General features: G+C 38.4%; 1 protein-coding gene across 1 annotated transcript; it reads left to right on the top strand.

The window, feature by feature from the left end:
* The first annotated feature begins 12,669 nt into the window (after window positions 1–12,669).
* LOC103985969 (protein kinase STUNTED-like) lies at window positions 12,670–19,301 on the top strand. Its single transcript, XM_065183899.1, has 12 exons — window positions 12,670–13,295; window positions 16,615–16,756; window positions 16,821–16,906; window positions 16,981–17,099; window positions 17,184–17,299; window positions 17,375–17,806; window positions 17,878–18,126; window positions 18,199–18,359; window positions 18,421–18,500; window positions 18,586–18,733; window positions 18,803–18,952; window positions 19,023–19,301. Exons 1-12 carry the CDS (start codon window positions 12,828–12,830, stop codon window positions 19,251–19,253), a joined length of 2,382 nt encoding a protein of 793 aa, XP_065039971.1. The 5' UTR covers window positions 12,670–12,827; the 3' UTR covers window positions 19,254–19,301.
* Window positions 19,302–19,363: the final 62 nt, after the last annotated feature.

Here is a 19,363-nt window from a genome sequence, read left to right as displayed (position 1 = left end):
TGAAAAAGAGATCAATGTTCTTATGGTACTTCAGAAATTGGTTTAGTGGTACTCAGCATTGTGCAAGAGAACATGATAATTTTGTTCTCTTTGTAACATGTGCAACAATTTGTGAACTGTAGCCTTAACTTGAAAATGATCGACACAGAAAATATAGTCTTCAGAATAACAATTTCAAATGCATGAATTATTAAGATTGGGAGTTAGTCATGAAACAACAATAGAGTGCGACATATAATCACCAAATCCTCGCCCAAATAAAAAAGGTTTAGGATGTCCCCGATGTAGTTTAGCAAAAAAAACCAATAAGCAATAAAATGTGAATGATTTAAATAAATTTATAATTCTTGTCATCATGATACAGTATTCAACTAAAAGTCGGCTATCAGCCGATGTGGGCTCAGAGGTATACTGCTCTAGAAAAGATGATCTATTGTGCAGACTCCACTAGAAGCTAGACACAGGGTTGTCTTCACATGGGAACAATCTTAGTCTCTAAAAGACCTGCAGAGTTGGCACTCAGATAAGAAAAGCTCATCTCTTTAAGCTTCAAGGTTAACTACGTAACTGTCAATCCTCAATCCTCTGACCATCTGAGATGTCAAAGTAGTCTTACCATAATGGCAAACACAAGCTATAGAATCCTTTTATGAAAACTAACTCTTCTTGCAACACAATGCAATTCAAGGGGTAAAATTCAACTATTGTACTGGGAACAGTGGTCCAGTTTGCACAAGGGTAATTAGATTAATAACACAGTAGTAGTAAAGCAGATAGGTAAAGGGCCATATAGTACATACTTTTCAGTGAATTAATGTACATCCCTCTATAACAGCATATTTATATACGACAAAAGGAGTTGTTTACTATCTAAAGTGTAAGGCATCCATGTTCCAAACCAAACACATATTGCCATCAACGAAGGTAATCAAATTCATCAAAAATTATCCTCTCAAAAACTAAGCAAATTGTACACAAAGAATATCTTGAAATTAAGGTCACTCTGAAGTTGATCTCAAACTGAACCTGTCAGGTCAACAGACAATATCTGTTCCTGAAATATTTAGAATGACCAACTGGTTTCACTGGTTTTGTTCAAGTCAAATTTATATGACCTTACTGAGTCAGGTTGGGTTCAGGTCATGCTACCTTAACCCATCACGTCATGATGGCCCTTAACCTGTCCAAGCACCATGGGTCGGTTCAAAAGCAGTTCATTCAGAACACAGGCCCACAGCTTATATGGTTGAGCCCAAAACTCTAAACCACAGGATAATTTAAATAGCCAGGTTGTTGTTACTTGTCATTCACTTGCTTCAAACACTAGAAGTATTGAACACCTATGCTGCCTCTCCCTTCTCCACGATCTATTTCTTCCTCTCCATTGACTCCCGTAGCTAGCCTCTAGGTCTCTACCTTATTCTCTCTTCCTATATCCTCTCACCGTGGCTACCGCCTTCGAATGTTCAGGACTTTTAAGTTTGAAAATCATCATAATAACTCCATTTATGGTAGCATGCAGCTCCAAAAGGCCAACGATGTCAAATCTCATGTCATGTGCTGCAACCAGCAGTGACATGTGCTACATCCAGAGAGGGATGGGTTGGCATTTTAAGAGTAGCAGTTGAGAATAGTGTGTACTTGGGGAAGCTATCCAGTGTCCGCTTTCATGTCTGTTGGTGGAGACTGGAGAGAGAGGAGCTTCTGCCTATTGCACTCCCCTGTACGTCAATGTGTGGGCCAACTGACTAAGAAGGTTAAGTTGGGTCGACCAATCACCTTGATCCATCAGGTACATGATAGCATAAAAATCTGTAATTACGCTATGTCAATAATGCGGAAATAACCTATATGCCAGGATTGAAATCAATGCATAGATCTATAATAATTTGATGCGTACCTTTTGATGCCATATGTTCAGAGATCCCGTAGATCTGCTAAGCACCGTCTTTAATCCAAGATTGTTGCAGGCTCCGTCTTTAATCCGATCGCGCTGCGGGATCTGCAGGGAGTGCGGAGAGTAGACCCTTTCTCCTCTCTTCCTATCCTTTCACAGAACTCACACAAATTGATGGATTTGGGGAGAGGGTTTTTGGGGAGAGAGTCGAAGAGAATAACTGAATCCTCAACGTCTATACGTGACGCTCTAACACACATAACCACCCTCAACCCCTAGAGATCCTGTCCTTTTATAGGCGAGAGCAGAGGGTCTACGATAAGATCTCAGAAGATTTCCTCCCATCAAGGATATCTCCGAGGAATCGTTCCGTAGTGGACTTAGTCTTGGCTAAAATATCTGAACGGAACCCAATTAGTTATTCTATTATATATCTTATTCAATTATAAAAGGGTCACATATTTCAACATTCTCCCACTTGGCCCATTAATTGATAAGATATAAAAGAGATACAAAATCAAAACAAACAAAACAAAAATTTGTTTGAAAACAATTTTACCTAATTGGATTCCAAGAAATTTTAAAAAATATTTTATACATGGCCATGTTTTAAAAATAAGCCAATAAGTCCAATAAACACAATAATACTATATTAAGTCCAACTATCAATACGAGTCATAGCGGTTGTATTTCATCAATGTCATACTCCCTTCTATATACCACAATATTGTTAGTCTTTCCTAACATAGTTCATAATGACCCATGTAATTTGTCTTGTCAAGACAATCCTGTTATTACATTCAACCATAATATGCATAAACATAAATGTAAACAGGATAGCAGAAACATATAACTTTAATTAAGTAAAATGTCAATAATAGCATCCACATAAACATGCATCACCATATCCTTTATGACTTGCTCACAAGCCCCATTCTAAGAACATGTTCTTTGAATATTTTGCACTGTAAGGCTTTTGTCAATGGATCAGCAATCATCATAGTGGTGCTCAAGTTCTCAATTGACACTTGCTATTTCTGGACTCTTTCTCTAACCACCAAGTACTTTATCTCAATGTGCTTGGAACCACTAGAGTACTTGTCATTCTTAGAGAAGAAAACTGCTGCGGTGTTATCACAAAATATCTTCAGCGGCTTGGCAATTGAGTCGACCACACCAAGTCCTGAGATAAAATTTCGCAGCCATAAAGCTTGATTTGTGGCCTCAAAGCATGCTACAAATTCAGCTTTCATTGTTGATGATGCAATAAGCGATTGCTTTACACTTTTCCAAGAAATTGCCCCACCAGCTAATATAAATACAAACCCTGAAGTGGATTTCCTGCTGTCGAGGCAATTTGCAAAATCAACATCTGAATATCCAGTTACTTTAAGCTGATCATATCTCCTGTATGTGAGCATATAATCTTTTGTCCCTTGTAAATATCTCATTACTTTCTTAGCAGCTTTCCAATGTTCCATTCCTGGGTTGCTTTGATATCTTCCCAGCATTGCAACTGTAAAACTGATATCTGGTCTTGTACAGGTTTGAGCATATAATAGACTTTCAACTGCGCATCCATAAGGAATATTCTTCATTTGATTCTTATCTAAGTCATTTCTTGGGCACTGGTTTTGACTGAATTTTTCACCTTTAGTAATAGGTACATCATTGGTTGAGCAAAGCTGCATATTAAATCTCTCCAAGATACGGTCAATATATCCTTTCTGAGACAATCCTAATAATCCTTGAGATCTATCTCTGAATATCTCAATGCCAATAACATAGGATGCCTCATTCATATCAACCATCTTAAAGTTCTTGTTGAGAAATATCTTTGTTTCGTGCAATAAACCAAGATCACTACTGGCAAGTAAAATATCATCCACATATAAGACCAATATAATAAACTTGTTCCCACTTACCTTCAGGTATATACACTGATCAACAGTATTTTCCTTAAATCCGAAGGAAGTAATGGTATTATGAAACTTTATATACCATTGTCTGGAAGCTTGTTTAAGGCCATAAATGGATTTCTTAAGTTTACAAGCCCAACTTTCTTTTCCCTTTTCTATGAATCCTTCAGGTTGTTCCATATAGATTTCCTCATCCAGATCCCCGTTCAGAAATGTCGTTTTCACATCCATCTGATGCAACTCAAGATCATAATGAGCTACTAATGCCATAACGATTCTCAATGAGTCCTTTTTAGAAACAGGAGAAAAAGTCTCATTATAGTCGATGCCTTCCTTCTGAGAAAAACCTTTGGCCACAAGTCTGGCTTTATATCGTTCGATATTGCCCGTTGAGTCGCATTTTATCTTAAAGACCCACTTACAACCGACTCTTTTACAATCATTGGGCAATTCAACGAGATCCCAGACATCATTCTGTACCATTGATTTTAACTCTTCTTTCATTGCATCATATCATTTTTCAGAATCGTTACTTTCTATGGCTTGTGAAAATGATAAGGGGTCTCTTTTTATTCCTATATCATAATCTGATTCTTGTAGATATACAACATAATCATCAGAAATGACATGTTTCCTTTTCCTTTGAGATCTTCTCAAATCTGTCAATTGTAATTGTTCTATAAGATCATCAGCGGTGACATCAACATCATGTGAGAGTTCTTAGATGTTATTTTGTTATTCACCCTCATCAATACTCTCATTGATTTGAGGAACAACAATCTCTCGGACAGGAGATGATATGGGAGAATTAACCTGAATCTCCTCAATATCAAAATTAACCCTTCGAGATTTTTCACTCCCACTGATTTCGCCATTTTCTAGGAATTTTGCATTACCAGATTCTACTATTCTCATACTATGATTAGGGCAATAAAATCTGTATCCCTTGGATTTTTCTGGATAACCAATAAAATATCCTGAAATAGTTCTTGGATCCAATTTCTTTTCATGTGGATTGAATACTCTTATCTCTGCAGGACATCCCCAAATATGTAAATGTCTCAGACTGGGCTTCCTACCAGTCCATAACTCAAATGGAGTCGATGAAACTGACTTACTAGGAACCCTGTTCAAGATGTACATAGCTGTCCTAAGAGCTTCACCCCACATCGACTCAGGTACAGAGGAATAACTCATCATGCTCCTAACCATATCCATCAGAGTACGATTTCGTCTTTCAGCAACACCGTTCTGCTGTGGCACACCTGGTAATGCATATTGAGCACAAATACCCCGTTGTTCTAGGAATCTAGCAAAAAGACCAATATTCTGACCAGATCCATCATATCTGCCATAAAATTCACCACCTCTGTCATATCTGACAATTTTAACTTTTCTATCTAATTGTCTCTCAACCTCATTTATGTATACTTCAAGAGTATCAATGGCTTGAGACTTTTCATGTATTAGATAAACTTTGCCATATCTGGACAGATCATCTATAAATGTGATGAAATATTTTTCTCCATTAAAACAAGGAATATGGAGTGGTCCGCAGATATCAGTATGAATAATCTCAATGAGTTCTTTACTTCTTGTGGCATTTTTCTTTATTTGTTTAGTTTGCTTTCCCTTTATGCAATCTATACAGATATCAAAATCAGTGAAGTCTAAATGTTCCAAAATATCATCCTTCATTAATCTTTCAATTCTTTCCTGGGAGATATGCCCCAATCGTCTATGCTACAATATAGAAGATCTTTCATTATTGAAACTACGTTTCAATCCAACATTTGATTGCAGGGTCATTAGTGTCTTTGCAAACTCAAGATCCAAATTAATTCTGTACAAACCATCACACAAAATTCCAGAACCAACTTTTATTGAATCGTAAAATATGTTGAGTTTGCCACTACCAAAAGAAATACAATATCCTAACTCATCAATTCTAGAAAGAGAAATCAAATTTCTAGAAATTGTAGGAACATAACATGTGTCAACAAGATCCATCAAGTGACCCGTCTCTAAGCGTAGACGATAAGTTCCCATTGATATCACTTTTGCTTTAAGACGATTTCCCATAATGATGAATCTTTCATGTTCTTTTGGTTTCCGAATTGAAAGGAATCCCTGCATATTATTTGTAACATGAGTTGAAGCACCGGAATCAATCCACCAAGTGTTAGAAGGAACTTCTGTAATGTTTGATTCGAAACATACAAAGGTCAAGTTAATACCTTTATTTTCGAACCAAGTCTTGCGTTTAATGCAATCCTTCTTCACATGTCCTTTCTTGCCACAAAAGAAGCACTTTACAGTAAAGGCTTTCTTTTCATTAGTCTGTTTAACATTTCCAGACTTAGCAAATCTCTTTGATGGATGATGCTTCAACTTTCTTTTCTTATTACCACCTCCTTGAGTAGTCGTCATGACATTATATGAATTTTCCTGCCTTAATCTCAATTCTTCCTGAACACACATGCTAGTCAACTCATTCAAGTCTCACTTATCTTTATTTGTATTGTAATGAATCTTGAATGGGCCAAACTGAGAAGGAAGAGAATTGAGAATAAATTGCACAAGGAAGGATTCATCAACATTCATGCCTAATGTTTTAAGTTTTGCAGCTTTGTCAGCCATATTGAGGATATGATCCTGAATTCCTCGAGTACCATCATACTGAGTTGTAGTCAGTTCTTTCATCAATGTGCCAGCCAATGACTTATCAGCAGATTTAAATCTGTCTTCAATAACCTTTAAATATTCCTTTGCGCTAGTTGCAATCGGTAATGAAGTCTTTATGTTATTTGCAATTGTCATTCTTATGAACATTAAACTAAGCCTATCAGATCTTTCCCAAGACTTCATTTCATTAACTTGTTCTGCAGTACTTTCATCAGTCAAGTCTACAGGCTTTTCAACAAGTAATGCTAGATCAAGATCTAATACACCCAGTGTGAATTGCACATGCTCTAACCATTCTGAATAATTTGATCCAGATAGTACAGGGACACTTGAAGCATATGAATGTATATGCGGAAGTACCACTGCAAAAGATACATAACAACATTAATGCTTTGAGTTTATCAAAAATGATAAACTATTGATATCATCTATATTACACCTTTGGGTGAAATATTGACATATCTAGTGTTCACTCAAGAATATTTTGGAGGACCGATACCATCCTTGAAGAATAGGTATTGTTACCTTTAGGTATACAACCCTAAACTGCAAGGATATCTAAAATAATATCATCCTACCCCATCACATAATTATTTGAATTAGATTCTTCTTTGGGATTATCTAAATCTCCTAATTATATGTGTCATTATGAATATTATTTCCTTAATGTCATTTAGGACTAATTCCTTAATATTATTTTATAAGTCATTAATCTAGGTCACTTTGATGGCTACAAGACTAATGCAATAACATAAAATAAAAATGTCCTATAAAATGACAAAACTTTTATTGTAATTTATATCACAAAAGTTTATCATCCCAGGCCACTTTGGTAGCTACTGGTCAGATAAAACTTAGGAAAATAAATTACAAATAATATTCATAAATTTCTTCAATTTTTGCTAAGCAATTCAATAATAAAACAAATGACCATAATAATTATTGAATATAAATGCAAAGCAATTCAATAATAAAACAATAATAATTATTGAATATTAATTCAAAACAGTTCAATAATAAATAACCATAATAATTATTGAACAAAAAACAATTCAATAATAAAATAACCATAATAATTATTGAACATTTATATAAAGCAGTTCAATAATAAATAACCATAACAATTATTGAACTTTAATAAAACTCATATGATAATTTCAAGCATATACATGTGAATAAATAAATGAAAATTCCAAAAAACAATAATTGGATTTTTTTTTTATTTACCACATATATAATGAATAATTCATATGAGAAAACCATAAAATAAACTATAATTTATAGTTTTTTTTTTAATCAAAATTAAATCCAATCAAATAATCAAAAATATAATCATGATTAAAATTAATCATAATTATAATAAATGATTTTTATCAATTTTTATAATTGAGAATATAACCTAAATTTCTCAATTTCATAATGATAAAAACCGAAAATATTTGATAGGATATAAATCGAAAAATATGCGAATGGCAGAACTGTAATTTGGCAAAAATTAAATCCGAGGGTAAAACCGTAAATATGTTGACAGAACATTAACTGTAATTACGATATTTGAAAAGGGTAAAATTGTAATTTTTCAAAAACCCTAGCCTCGACGGCAAAAACGTAAATATGCCAAAAACCCTAATCTGCCATCGCCGCCGCCGCCTGCGCGGGCGGCACTGCCGCTGCTGCCTGCGACTCGACCGCTTGTACGCGGCTGCGGGTTGCCGCCTGTACGCGACTGCCGCTTGTACGCGGCTGCGGGCTGCCGCCTGCGGGTGGCTGCTGCCTGCACGCGGCCGCCGCCTGTGCACGGCCAACTCACGCATGGCCACCACCTGGGCTGCCTGCCTGCGTGCGGCCGACCGTCACATGGACGGATTCTGGCCGTGTGCGACCGGGGTTCTGTGATGCCGTCGCACGGACGGAGTTCTGTGATGCCGTCGCACGGACGGAGTTCTGTGATGCCGTCGCACGGATGGAGTTCTGTAATGCCATCGCGTGGACGAGGGGGGTTCTGTAATGCCGTCGCACGGACGGATTCTGTAATGTCCGCATATGGGATGGGTTCTGTGATGTCCGCATATGGGACGAGTTCTGTGATGTCCGCATATGGGACGAGTTCTGTGATGCGTACGCTACTCGGCATAATCGCAGATTCGCAGCGAGGTCGACGGTGACCATTACTGCTTAGCAGTCCTTGGAAGATAAAGGTAATTAAGCATCGTAAATTAATTTACAAATCTAATGCATGATTTCAAAACCGGGCTCTGATACCAATTGATAGCATAAAAATATGTAATTACGCTATGTCAATAATGCGGAAATAACCTATATGCCAGGATTGAAATCAATGCATAGATCTATAATAATTTGATGCGTACCTTTTGATGCCATATGTTCAGAGATCCCGTAGATCTGCTAAGCACCGTCTTTAATCCAAGATTGTTGCAGGCTCCGTCTTTAATCCGATCGCACTGCGGGATCTGCAGGGAGTGCGGAGAGTAGACCCTTTCTCCTCTCTTCCTATCCTTTCACAGAACCCACACAAATTGATAGATTTGGGGAGAGAGTCGAGGAGAATAACTGAATCCTCAACGTCTATACGTGACGCTCTAACACACATAACCACCCTCAACTCCTAGAGATCCTGACCTTTTATAGGCGAGAGCAGAGGGTCTACGATGAGATCTCAAAAGATTTCCTCCCATCGAGGATATCTCCGAGGAATCGTTCCGGAACGGAACCCAATTAGTTATTCTATTATATATCTTATTCAATTATAAAAGGATCACATATTCCAACCCCACTGGACCCAGAACTACTCGTACCCAGGCCAGCTAATCAGTTGGGCTTTTTGAATCAAATCAACTCAGTAATTACCTTGCCTAATCCTCGTCTTATGTCTACCACTTACGGTGGTTGCTAGTTCGTTCTAGTGTTCGCTTGGCCCTGCAGAAGGAACCAAGATCAGGAGGTAAAAAGATGCTTGTTTGGCGATGCAAAAGCCCTATAGCAACCAGCAGTTGCATCTCTTAATGTTAGTCTAATAATATTAACTGGCTAAAGTGTTTTCTATGCTTTCTGTGGCTTCATGGATGTAAGAAACCCAGAAAATGATAAATAAGAGCCCAATTTGGCAAAACCAGAGATCAACTCAGCAGATGCCATATATGATGCAAAATACCAACTGCTGGGAAAGGTCCTGTGCATCTGGTGACAAAAAATTAAATGCTATTACCAGATATATCAAGATTACTGAAGGATGTAGATGATCAAAGAATCATATTACTTGAATTTTGTTACAGGCTTACAGCTATCTGCTATCATCAAAGAGACGAGCGTTGTATTACATTTAACAGCAAAATACTGAATGCTTCTTCAAATCAATTCTATTGAAGACCATTAAAGTAAAGAAAGATCTGTGGTGTTCCAAGATTATTAGTTTGCATCTTGGTTTATCATCAACTCATCACGCTATAAACCTAACCAACAACAGATATATAAGTTACATGCTCAGGTAGAGGTACCGATAGATGGATTCCAATCAAATAGGGACTCCGAACCAAGATCCCGTCCAAATAAAACCTTCCCATGAATCTCACCAAAACCAACAGAACTCAAGCAACCAATATCCAGTAAAAGAGAAATAGAAGAGCTAACCTGAGCTGAAACGTTATTGGGGGCAGATTGGAACCCTGAAAGAACGCGACCGCCTCGGCGCCGCTAATCTTTCCATTCCGAACAAAATCCGCAACACGTCCATCGCCGCCGCAGACGACGCTACCCCACCGAGAATACCCGGATAAGAGGTCCGTCCCGAAGCAACCCAAGAACGTCGATTTAAGCGAGGGACCGATCGAGAGCAGGGGTTGGGAGGGCACCAGAGAGGGCGCACGGATGAGGGATCGGAGATCAGAGCTATTAGATTCAAGAGGGGTTTAATCCTCGGGAGGGGTGGAGAATCCGTTTGGCTGTTGATCAATGTGTGTTCTTTGTTTTGTTTCTTTCTTTCTTCTTCTTTGGTGACGCCTTATAGAAATGTCTTTTCGTCTTCCTTTTTCGTTTTCACTTTTTTTTTTTCCTTCGTTTTCGAAGTCCATTCAATTGCAAGTCCAAAATAATAATAATCAGGGGAATTAAACAATATATATAGAAATATAAAATTAAGGGTGATTTTCTTGAAAAACCTCTTTTTTTCAAAAAAATATATCCTAACTTTTATTATCCAACAGTCTCTGCTTGTGATTTTCGTTATCGTACTCATCGCCTCTGCCCCTAAGGTCCCCTCTCTTATTCTTGTTATCCCATTATCTTCACCCCGACTCTCTGTGTGTGTCTTCCCCATCCATCTCAATATCATCCTCCTCTCATATAACTCTGTCTATTTTCTCATTGTCTCTCTTGTTTTTATGTCTCTTAGTATCAACCTAATGGTTAAAAAATGCATAACGAGATCTATTGACAGTGACAAGCTACTTCTACTATGATGGGGAGTCGGTGATGATGAGATCCAATGGGAAGTGGAGGGGGAGGATGAGAGTGGAGATAGAGATGGAGGTAGTGGGGCGAGGAGGACGCTCTAGGGGATCCCAAGGGTGGTGGCACGAAGGTGGCAGGGTAGAGGCGACAAATGACATATAATGATGAGATTTATTTTCGAGATTATAAAAAATATGATATCATTTGGAAAAATTAAAAACATCGGGCGAGAAGAGTTAAAAAAATACCTTTTTTTGAAAATCACTCTAAAATTTATATAAATATAAATATTATAAAAAGAACAAGATAATGATAAAATAATCAATAAAATAATATTATTGGATATACAATAAAACATAGCATAACAGTATCTTTTAAATATATTAAATAAAATAAATAAGAAATTAAAAAAAACCACTAATAGAAAAATATTAAATATTAATTAGGCCTAATATAATTATAGCGACACATAAAATAATAAAATATGACTTTTATAACTAATATTTTAAATGTCTAACTAAAAATAATACGTACGATAAATTAAAACTTAAGAATAAAAGAAATATTATTTAAGGTGAATTTATGATAAAAACTTATCTTTTTCTGTTTTTCTTGATAGGTGTCTTGTTTCCATATTTTCCAAAGGGCACTCCTTATTTATTTGTCATAATTTATGAAAATATTAGAGTAGTAGGTGATTATACCATAAGGATTGGTCCACAAGATGAATCGATGTACTGATTTAGATTGGTTGTCACTATGATACAAACTGATCCCAATTCCCCTATCTATAAGATTATAATATTAAATACAGTATTTTTAAACAGACTTATAATATTAATTATTTTATTTTTATTAGTTATAAATAAAATAAATAAATATATTCCTTTGGATTCAGTTGAAAAATGGAAGAGAAGAAGGAGAAAAAGACAATCTTTCATCGTATTGAAAAGTAAGGACGGTGGGCAAAAAATAACCAAAAAAAAATACTTTTATAAAGAATTAGTCAATTATTTTTTTAAGGAAGGAATTGCGTTGAGATTCGGGCTACCGTTTCGTGTTGCGATGGACTGAGCGTCCAAAACAGCGCGAGTCAAAAGCCTGCATCATTACCATTGCAAGGCAGGAATTGCGTCGAGATTCGGGCGACCGCTTCGTGTTGCGATGGAGTGAGCCTCCAAAACAACGCGAGTCAAAAGGTTGCGTCATCTCCATTACTTTCGACTGCATTATGCTAATCTCAACTCCGAATTTGGTATATTTCGACGAAAGAATCAAACTTTATATCATGACTCGGATAATAATATGAATTAAATCATCATTCTTATGTGAATCCATTAATTGCACTGTGAATGCAATTGGCCAGGTGACGTCTCCTGCACGTCACGATTCGTGCTCCTCCACCATTGACATCAAACAAGACAAGAATCCAAACGTGGGTTGACCTCGTAAAGTGGTCGGCGCTCACCCGCTCTTTCTCCGCTTGTTTCTCTTAACACATGTTTCGGATGGCACACTGATACTTTCCGCGTGTCCCAATCAGAAGCTTGAGAACCGTCACTTCATGATCGGACGGTCCACACCAAAAGGTCGGCTGCCGCCCCTGACCTACGTGAGTGCCGGCCTGAAGTAAGAGAGAGATACATATCTATATATAGATATATATCCCTCTCATCATTCCTCGTCCTATTTAAACTTGTTGTTTGGGAGGAGATGGTATGAGCATATAATTCCATGTCCCTGTTGTAGTAGGGGGCTCGGAGGAGAGTTGAGGAGGTCACGAGAGGAAGAAGCCTTCTTTGCATCTTATTTGTCGTAGGAAGAGATCATACTGTTCTGTGTTGATTTGGAGGAACTCCATGGACAGCTTCCTCGTAGATCGATCACAGTTGAGTCCAAGAAAGGTTGGTCTCGCTGATACCGGAGGAGGATTTGTGATGAGATCCAGACACAGTTCTGTGAACCCTTATTCTTCCTTGCCATTCTTTAGCCAGCTTTCACCAAACCATGATGGTTTTAGGTCACAGCTTTGCTCCTTTCTTCCTTCTTCATTTTGCACTGATCGGGCGTTAATTCCTCCTCCTCCTCCTCCTCCTCCTCGGCCTCTTCCACTCCGTCAACCTCCTCTTCTCCCCCTTCCACCACCAACTCCGGGACTGAAGCTAAGCAAAACGAACAGCGATACTGGCATGTTTAGGTCGAGAGATCACAGGATGAAGACGAAGCCTTCCGTGAAGATAACAAGAAAGGAGCCACCGCCGAAGGCTGCTCACAAATTCCGCGATCCCAAAGGAGAGCGTAAGATGACAGTAGAGAAGGTAACTGCGGTTAACAACGAGGAAGGAGAAGAGGTGGCTGAGTCGATTTACTCCCTCTCACCACCTCCCAGCAACCTACCTTTGCCAAGTTTCCTCCTTAGCAGCCACAGAGACACAGCCACCCGTTGCTGATGCATAACAATTACTCCCTCTCTAAAGATCATGTACTCATGCACTTTCTTTTACCTTTTCTTTTCGGATTCTACTCTCTTGCTTCTTCGCCGGAGGGAAGATGAAGAAGTATAATGTATAGTTATGGATGCTTTGTTTGCTGAAAAGTATCACATCACTACTAAGGAGGAGAGGGAATTTTTTTGTGAGGGCTTTTCTTTTCTGTGAAAGTGTGAGCTGAGATTATACTTCTAAATATCAGCTTCGAGTCAGTCCGCACTTATCTTTTAGATCAAGAAAGGAAAGAGAAAAACTATGACTCTTATTGTTGGGATCACTAACACCTTCCAGCTTCGTAATCTTGTAGAACATCAAGAGGGCATCACTTTTTCTTATGCCATGCACTTCATAATCTTTCTCGGACTTAACATAAAATATATGATATGAAAATTTTTTATGCTAAGATTAAAATCAAATAATATTATATTAATTTTTACGATACGTACATTTCGATGTCATAAAAAAAAATCTCAATCATCGTCTTTAGATCCAAAAAATCATTATCAATATATAAGGAGAATTAGACTCTCGTTCTCCCACATAATCTAATCTAACACATGTAATCTACTCATGTTTCTTAAAACTGCATTTGGTTTAGTGCTATATTCATGTTTCATGTGTAAAAACTATAATCTCATGATCTTTTGATTTAATGATTTTTTTATGAAATAAATTTTAATTTAAAAAAAAACCTTATACATCAATAAATAACTCAGACAAACAAAATTCTGATTTATCTTTCTTACCCTTTTACTAAGAGCCAAATATTATAGTACACTGTGAGTGAGGTGCATAAACACTAATTCAGAATTAATATCTGTCCATTACAAAGATGCATCTTTATCATTAATAGATATGAAGATTAAAATCAAATTTATTTTTCTTATTGACATTTAATTAATTATCATTAAATTTCTACTTCATGCACACGGGATTGTAGCTTGACTTCTAATGATCTCTCAGCTTAGCTCCAATCTACAAGTTCAAGTCATCCCAAGATATGCCGTGATCCTCACAAGAAAGCGTGATATATACATAGATCCATCCATACTTCAAGCTTCCACTTTGTTTCTACTTCCTTCACGCTGTAAACTTACAGCCGTATGACATCTATAAGCATATAAATACATCATATACAAAATACATACATACACCATTGTTAAGCTATAGACGTCTGCTTCGATCTCACTGCAGTACGTTTCCTGTCGTGTAGTTCAATTCTGCATTGATGTGATGAAGCTAATTAAAAGTTTACGCTAAAATGCCTCTTCCATCCGACATCATTACTCCATCCTCGCCGCCTACACCAACAATTGCGCCCACCAAAAACTTTCTCACCAATTTTCTATTTTGAGTTAATTTCAGCATTCTAATTCTTATACTTTCAAAGATTATATTATGATTCATATACTTATAAAAATAGAATATTTAGTTTTATTTCACCATCCTCGTCGACTCTATTGATAAAAATACTATACGTACTCAATGATAAATTGAAGTAAGACAGAATCAATATGTACTTAGTGATAATTCCTACAATATTTCCATCAACAAAATCGATGACGTAAGAAGAAACATATTTAAATATTTCACTTCGATAAGTATAAGAATCTCAATGTAATTTTTGAAAGTATAATGATTGAAATACTAATAATAGTTAATTACATGAGATGACCTATAATTAACCCAAAAAAAATGTACACGATATCTTACCAATTTAATTTTTTGAGGCCAACAAATATAATATTCGATGAGGATAATAATTCATATGATGAATATTCTACACTAACTCGCTATCAAGTTCTAATGAAATATTCTTAGAATCGATAACCTTCTAATTATATATGATAGGACTATAATATTATAAAAATAAACCTCACTAAATATGATATAATTATTCTCTCATGTAGATATTTTTTCATAGAAAATTAATGATAACTTAAGTATCAGAGGCATGTTGATGAACATACACCATTGAAGCTATTTTTTTGTAAAACGTATACATATTAAAATCGAATATACTAACAAGCTCATCAAGATCTTTCGTTTGGTGAGGAGAACCTACGATGTTGTCTCTTCCAAAAAGTGAGTCAGATCATATCAAACTGTCAAATAATTATAATTGACATTTATTCCTATTAAATGAAGAATCATATATCCGTATATTATTTGTATTCAATTCATATAAATATATTTTTAAGGAAGAAAAATGAATATCTTATTAAAAAACATTCCTTCGATTATTATATATTATTATTATATTATTATAAAATATTCTTTCAAAAAAGAGAATATTTTTTTCTAAAAAAATGAGTTTAGCCTCAGCATATAAATAAGATCTACTAATGCACGAGATTCCGACGAATATGGAGTTTAAGAAGGATGTATAATTTTATCTTTAAATATTTTTTAAAAATATTTCTATATCTCATACTATTGTCTCAAATATATATATATATATATATATATATATATATATATATATATATATATATATATATATATATAATTTTTTGTTGTTGTCAATTTTAGTTCTTCTGTTACCCACCTAATAATATAAAGCAACAGATATCAGCATCAAGTAATCGGACAGTTGATATCCAATAGGCGTTTAGCAGCAGTTAAGCAGCTCCCATCACCGTAATACCTCTCCTGCACGTTATTGCCGCATCTATCCGTTGCATTGGTCGCTATGGGTGGCCGGTCATCTCGTGTTTCCCGCGACAAAGGTGGCGGGTACTCTCAACCGAAGCGCGCGCGTTCTCTCTCTCTCTCTCTTACGTTGGAGTCTGGTGATCGTCCTCAAGTCGCGGGGGCACTCTGTTTCTTCTTCTTCTCCTCCTCCTCCTGTCCTTTTTTGGTTGTTGTCCAATGGCTGCTTCTGTACTCGCTTCCTAATTCTTTCTTGATCTCTCCTAAATCTCCTTTTCCTTTCCGGTACTAGAAAACTGCGGCTCAACTAAGCTCCGTCATCATCATCGTGTGGCGGTAGATCCATATGTCGAAGGGAATGCTCATCCTGGGATGCGACAAATAGGTTGAGGGAGAGACTGGTGGCCTCTGCTCTTTCTTCCACATTTTTGCGGCATACATTGAACCATCTGAAAGAGTGCTTTCTGGGAATCCAATTGGAAGGCAGCGCATGGCCGTGCTCGAGGGAGAGAAGCAGGGGGAATCCCGGTGTATAATGGTGGGTCTTCAAATGAACGCCAAGGGCAAGGAATTGCTCGATTGGGCAATCCACAAAGTCGCCGAGCAAGGAGACCGTGTCATGGCCGTCCATGTCTGCCGTGATTCAGGTACTTCGATCTGACGAGCACACCTTGTCTTTGATTGCTTGCCGATGACGAGCTTCTCTTTCAGATCTGAAGAAAACGACCACACTGTCTTTGGCAAGCACGTTAGATGACCATCTGGCATCCTATCAAGGCATTTGCAGTCTCAAGCAGGTGAGTTTGTGGGCATTCTCATCATGAATTCGACGAAGAAATAGCGTGATCTTTTACCGATGCGTGGCCTCCAGGTTGTTCTTGTGGGACGGATCGCTCGGGGAAGTTCTATTAGGAGAGCGCTGGTGAAGGAGGCCAAGCAATGTGCAGCCATCAAAGTGGTGGTTGGAATGAAGAAGAAGAGCTCATTTTTGTAGGTGATAGAAAGCCTCTGTTGTGGAACTCATTGTTCTGTTTGCTCTCCTTCTCTGTGGAAATCTGATACAGTTTCCTTCAGTCGCTCAGCTCCACTCGCCAAGTATTGTGCTAAGAATCTCCCTCCGACCACTGCCTTGATCGCCGTTCGAAAAGGAAAGGTCGTCTTCGAAAGAGGAGCTGCCAAGCCATCTCCAGGTGAGGTCCTCCAGATTCTCTGTCCTAACGAAATCTCTCGCTGGATTCGGAACTCATGGAGTGTTGTCTCTCAAGAATTACAACGCCGTCAAAGTCTACGGAATCTTCTGTATCCATCTGAAGCACTCGCGATACGGAAGCATGAGGAGAAGACTGTTGTAGAGGCCTCGAGATCATCTGACAGCAACCATGTCAAAGGGGAAAAGGTGGAAGCGGTTCTGAGCTCTGTTACGGTGCTGATGAGACAGCTGCCGGAGCCGGTGTTCGGGTGTCCTCTGCTGAAGAAGAAAGCAGCACTAAGAAGCATCGAGGTGAAGCGGGCCAACCGTGCTTGGAGACTGTCGCTTGTCCGGCGGGTGATGAACTTACCGGCTCGAACTCTGTCGTCGGCTCAACCATTGTTGCTGCTAATCGAGGAGTTGAACACGGTTCTCAGTGGCAGCAACTCGAGCTGCAGATGGTTTCAGTATGAGGAGCTCCAGAATTCAACGAATCGGTTCTCTTCAGGTTCTCCTTCTAAAGCACAGACATCCTTATCTAAGATGTGCGATCGGTGAGTAAACATCAAATTGTTGCAGAGAATTTGATTGGGAATGGAGGATGCAGCCGAGTGTACAGAGGCCGGCTTGGGAATGGACAGCAGGTTGCTATAAAGTTGTCAAAGCTATCCGCAGAAGCATCAAAAGATTTCCTTTCGGAGGTCGATATCATCACCAAGCTGAGGCACCTGCGCGTGGTTCCATTACTGGGCATCTGCGTTGGGGAGCACGCTCTCATTTCTGTGTACAGATACTTCCCCAATGGAAGCTTGGAGCAAAATCTACACGGTTAAGTTACCACAGTTCTCGTGTTACGGCTTCATGGCTTTCTTCTGCTGATGTGCATTAGACGAAACACAGGTGACAAGGTGAAGCATCTGCTCCCGTGGGACAGGAGATTTAGAGTGGCGACGGAGATTGCTGAGGCTCTCAGCTACCTTCACCATGGCTGTCGTCGACCAGTGATCCACAGAGACGTCAAGTCTTCCAACATTCTTCTCAATGACGAATTTGAGCCTCAGGTAATGTTGGTCATCGTGTTTGCAGCTCCAAATTCTTGTACTGACAAAGCCTGCTCAACAGTTATCGGATTTTGGGTTAGCTATGTGGGCGCCGACAACCGCGACCAACCTGACACAAAGTGATGTTGTTGGGACCTTTGGGTGAGTTCCTTTCGATCTCAGCCGTGTGCCAAAATTACAACGACAAATGCATGCTTGAGTTGTAAATGAGATGATTGCTTTGCAGATACCTTGCACCCGAGTACCTCATGTATGGGAAGGTCAGCAACAAGAATGACGTCTATGCCTTCGGCGTGGTTCTATTGGAGCTGTTAACAGGAAGAAAGCCGATAGATGATGGGAATCCTAAAGGCGAAGAAAGTTTGGTGATGTGGGTAAGGACCTTCTCCCCCTCGATACCATTGCATGTCTCGATTGCTAACCAAGCACGCAAATGTTTCCAGGCGACGCGAATTCTGGAGAGAGGGGAGCTCATAGATCTGCTGGATCCCAATCTCGGTACGAATCATGATAAAGGTGAGGTGAGCAGAATGATATTAGCTGCATCTCTTTGTATCACGAGGGTACCTCGTATCCGACCTCAAATCGACAAGGCAAGTGAACCATAATACTTTTTTTGGTTAGGAACTGGATCTGCTGATGACCATTTGTTGTGGGTTATAGATTTGCAGCCTGTTGAAAGGGGAAGAGGACATGGAGACATGGATAAGCAGCCAAGCGGATGGGATGTCGGAGGTGGTAGATTGTCCAGACGACGAAGCCTATCCGACTCCGAGCCTCGCATTGCTTGACGTGGACGACGATGCATCCGTCGCCAGCGTCGAGCAGAGTCACTGTGGTTCCTGGGAGGCGTACCTGCGAAGTCGATGGAGCCGTTCTTCGAGCTTTAATTAGTTGCTATATACAAACATAAATCTATTATATATGTATATATATTGTGGATTTGTGCGTGCGCATCAGCATGCCGGTAAAAGCATAAAGCGAGAGATTTTTATTAGTACGAG

The sequence above is a fragment of the Musa acuminata genome, chromosome BXJ1-5 (genome assembly GCF_036884655.1).
Source record: "Musa acuminata AAA Group cultivar baxijiao chromosome BXJ1-5, Cavendish_Baxijiao_AAA, whole genome shotgun sequence".
Classification (NCBI taxonomy): Eukaryota; Viridiplantae; Streptophyta; class Magnoliopsida; order Zingiberales; family Musaceae; genus Musa; species Musa acuminata.
This window is presented reverse-complemented; position numbering and strand designations above follow the sequence as displayed.

Coding starts and splice junctions, on each gene's coding strand:
- LOC103985969 (XM_065183899.1), top strand. CDS start 12,828: ATGGACAGCTTCCTCGTAGATCGATCACAGTTGAGTCCAAGAAAGGTT. Junction 13,296..16,614: donor CAGTAGAGAAGGTAACTGCG/GTTAACAACGAG, acceptor GCCGTGCTCGAG/GGAGAGAAGCAGGGGGAATC. Junction 18,501..18,585: donor GATGTTGTTGGGACCTTTGG/GTGAGTTCCTTT, acceptor ATTGCTTTGCAG/ATACCTTGCACCCGAGTACC.